This window comes from Ostrinia nubilalis, chromosome Z (genome assembly GCF_963855985.1).
Source record: "Ostrinia nubilalis chromosome Z, ilOstNubi1.1, whole genome shotgun sequence".
Taxonomy (NCBI): Eukaryota; Metazoa; Arthropoda; class Insecta; order Lepidoptera; family Crambidae; genus Ostrinia; species Ostrinia nubilalis.
The window spans coordinates 15,632,071-15,635,650 of record NC_087119.1 but is presented as its reverse complement, the minus strand read 5'-3'; the positions used below and the strand labels follow the sequence as shown (position 1 = coordinate 15,635,650).

General features: G+C 35.8%; 1 protein-coding gene across 1 annotated transcript; it reads right to left on the bottom strand.

The window, feature by feature from the left end:
- Positions 1-100: 100 nt before the first annotated feature.
- On the bottom strand, positions 101-3,035 carry LOC135086518 (triosephosphate isomerase). Its single transcript, XM_063981248.1, has 6 exons — positions 2,926-3,035; positions 2,031-2,157; positions 1,831-1,942; positions 1,546-1,655; positions 1,256-1,462; positions 101-909 (listed from the first exon to the last, which is right to left on the bottom strand). The coding sequence occupies exons 2-6, from the start codon at positions 2,139-2,141 to the stop codon at positions 703-705; spliced, it is 747 nt and encodes a 248-aa protein (XP_063837318.1). The 5' UTR covers positions 2,142-2,157; positions 2,926-3,035; the 3' UTR covers positions 101-702.
- Between the last annotated feature and the right edge of the window lie 545 nt (positions 3,036-3,580).

The window sequence follows — 3,580 nt, the reverse complement described above, 5'->3', positions numbered from 1 at the left end:
TTTTACGTGTTTTACTTATACCTTCGCACATACTCATATTATAGGCCAGTCAACGAAAAGGTGTAAAGGGAAATGCAAGACAACAATAAAAAAAATTGAGTAAACAATTATGATTTATTAACTTAAAAACTTTCGAAACATCGCAGTGTTGGTTGCAATAAAATATATTAAAACGCGATCAGATACAAGCTCGTAAAAATAAATTACAAACACAAGTCTGATTCACTTAAAATAGTACTCTCGCACATTTTAAAAATAAAGTATATAAAGTCTTCGATAACGTATAGTAAACATGATAAAACAGAGTATTTTTTTATATTTTAGAATAACATGTATAACAATACAAAATAACCTTTTTTGCCAACATGATAAACTTTTAAACAATATTGATAAATATCATTTTTTGTATTAAACTAAGCATAATAAACTCGCTTAAACCTCACGCCAGCAGACAACTTAATTCTCTTAACGTCATTGTTGACCCCTCGTATCTTTTTTGACTGTTTTACATGGAAAAAATAGTTTACGAATTACGAGTTCTATCGATATAACATTTTGAGGGTTACAACATCTACACATTCAAAGCAAGACCAGCACGCCAAATAGGTGTCTCCGCATGATACTTGAGATCTTACAGCTATAATAATAAATATGTACTGTTTCTCCGAGTACTACCACTACTTGCTTGATGAGAAACGTACTTTACTGCGTTGCGTTGACGATGTCAACGAACTCTGGCTTGAGGCTGGCGCCTCCGACGAGGAACCCGTCGATGTCAGGGCACGCTGCAAGCTCCTTGGCGGTGGCTCCAGTAACCGATCCTCCGTACTGGATGCGGACGGCCCCGGCGACGTCGGCTGAGACGTTGCTGGACAGCCACTTACGCAAAGCAGCGTGGACGTCTTGGGCCTAAAACAAATATAATGTCATCTAAATTTACAACAGCTTAAATAAGTTTTGTTAAATCCATATAAGGTCTATTGAACCGAAAGTTGTGTAACTTTCGGTTGCATGCAACATAAAAATAATAGTTTTAAATGTTAATTTAATATTATACTATTACGGCCAACATTACGTCATCATCATTATCTCAGCCACAGGACGTCCTAACGACGACTACTGAACATAGGCCTCCAATGATTTCCATAGTGATCACTTGATAGCAGCTTGAATCCAACACCTTCCTGCTACCTATATAAGGTTGGTGGTCTACTATAAAATTATGTGAGGATTTTATGTTAAATCAGTTATTTACCTGTTGAGGAGAAGCAGTTTTTCCGGTACCGATGGCCCATACAGGTTCGTAAGCTAGCACAACCTTGTCCCAGTTGCTGCCAATAGCGGGCAAGAGTGCCTTGGTCTGCCTGAACACAACCTCTTCAGTCTTGCCGGCTTCTCTTTCTTCCAATGTTTCACCAATGCACGCAATGACTTTCAAGCCTGATTCCAATGCATGGGCAACCTAAATATACAATAAAAGGATATTAAGCATCTATGTTCGTAAAATGTAAGGTTTTTAAAAAAAAGTAATCAATGAAAAAATACCTTTTCGGCGACAAGATCATCTTTTTCGCCGAAGATTGTTCGTCGTTCAGAATGACCCAATATGACCCAGTCACATCCAACATCTTTGATCATGGCAGGGGAGATTTCACCTAAAACAAGTTGGTGGTTATAATTCCAGTCTCTGACACATGTCATGTAGAAAAAGCTTATTGTATAATAACACTAGGGCAATAAAATAGATTATAAACTACATCTGCATATGAGTTTTTAGCATAAAAAAAAACAATAACTAAGACATAACAAGTATAAAATATCATTATGTACCTGTAAAAGCACCCTTCGGCACTTTCCAGCAGTTTTGAGCAGCTACTCCGACTGTGTCAGGAATGATGCTCTTGACATGAGCCAGATAAATGGCGGGAACACCAATGACTACCTATAAAAAATAAAAACATGTCACTATCACTACCTATACACAATCTCAATACACAACGATTAATTCAAAATCTATGTATCAACATTACCTCAACATTGGGATCCAAAGGACCCTTTTTCAGAGTGTTCACAATCTCATTGATTTGATTCTTGTCGCCATTCATCTTCCAGTTACCACCAACAACGAACTTGCGGCCCATTTTGAAGTTTGGCTTGCTAAAACACATCACTGAGTTGAATTTTGACATCTCCAAAAGGAATGAAATAAATGACAGTTTATGTGAAAATCCGTTTCTAACCCGTTTTTAACCGTCTAAAAAATTAATAAATTGTAATTTTGATCAGAGGGTAGGGTTAATTTATGTTTATGCTAAAACCATACAACACTCGGGAAGCCGGGCAGAGAGCTAGTTAAAACTGTAATCACATGACGTGTGTGTCCCTAATTCGATCCATAGTTTTCATGAAATTATTGCTGCACAGCATAATATGATTAGATAAAAATACTTTCATAAATAAAAAGACTCAATTGCTAATTTTATTGTAATTTTTGCCAGCAACTTACATTTTCTAAGTTTCTTCTAGTTCTAATATAAAAAAGACTAATGTATTTGATAAAACGGAGTCCAGTATCTATGACATAAAATATTGAGTTTGTAGATAGTTTATAATTTTATAATTGATGACCTCTACATCTTTAAGGTGACCTAAAAGGTTAAAAAACAAATTTCCAGTAAGCCCGTATTAATAATGCAATAAGTTAAGAAAATTAATTTGGACGACATTCGCTTTGGTCAAAGGAATCCCATACTCAGTTAGCTCGTTTTAAGGCAAACTAGAGAAATTAATTCGTGAGTCTAGCCGGTAAAAAAAGTGAGAAATGCTTATTAAAAAAACTTTAACTGAGCTTTTCAAGTAAAAGGAGTCGCAGTCTTAATACTAATGTTTATTTATTGTTTGAGAATTTATATAATTGCAACTTACCTGGGTTTAGAAAATATTCCACAATTTTATTCCTCAACAGTGAGATCACAGAGGGAATACGTGATGTCAAACTGGTGTGCACAAAATTCTGTTTCCTATACCACCGGTAAATTAATATCGATTGAATCATCTCACTCGGAAGTCTATTATTGGCTAAATGAAACGAACTGTTTGTTATTCCACCAATAAGAAACGAGTAAGCCCGGGCCGGTAAAATTTCTGTAATGGAAAACGCACTTGTCGGTGTGACCTTTTTGACATTGACCTTTTTTTTTAATGTTCCACATGTAAATGACCAAGGAATACAAAATATAGGATTTATTAAATTAAAATTGAGAAAATTGTACCGAGACGCTATGCAAGTCGCGCAACGAAAGTTGAGGTCATCCACAATGAGGATCATTTCGATTTTTAGCTGTGAATGCAGATTTATAGGGCTAAGAAATACTTAATACACAGTCCAAAAATTTTTGTTCTACGACAAAAATTGACGCAGTTATGGCCAAATTACTAAAAAAGTTCACTGACCGCCCGGCGCGGGGACGATGACGTCACTATATCCGATCCGAACGCTGCCGGCGTACTGCGTAGATAGAAAATATTTTTTTCTAGCCAAACTATCAGTCTTAGAGAAAAACTTGTAATGACATTTATT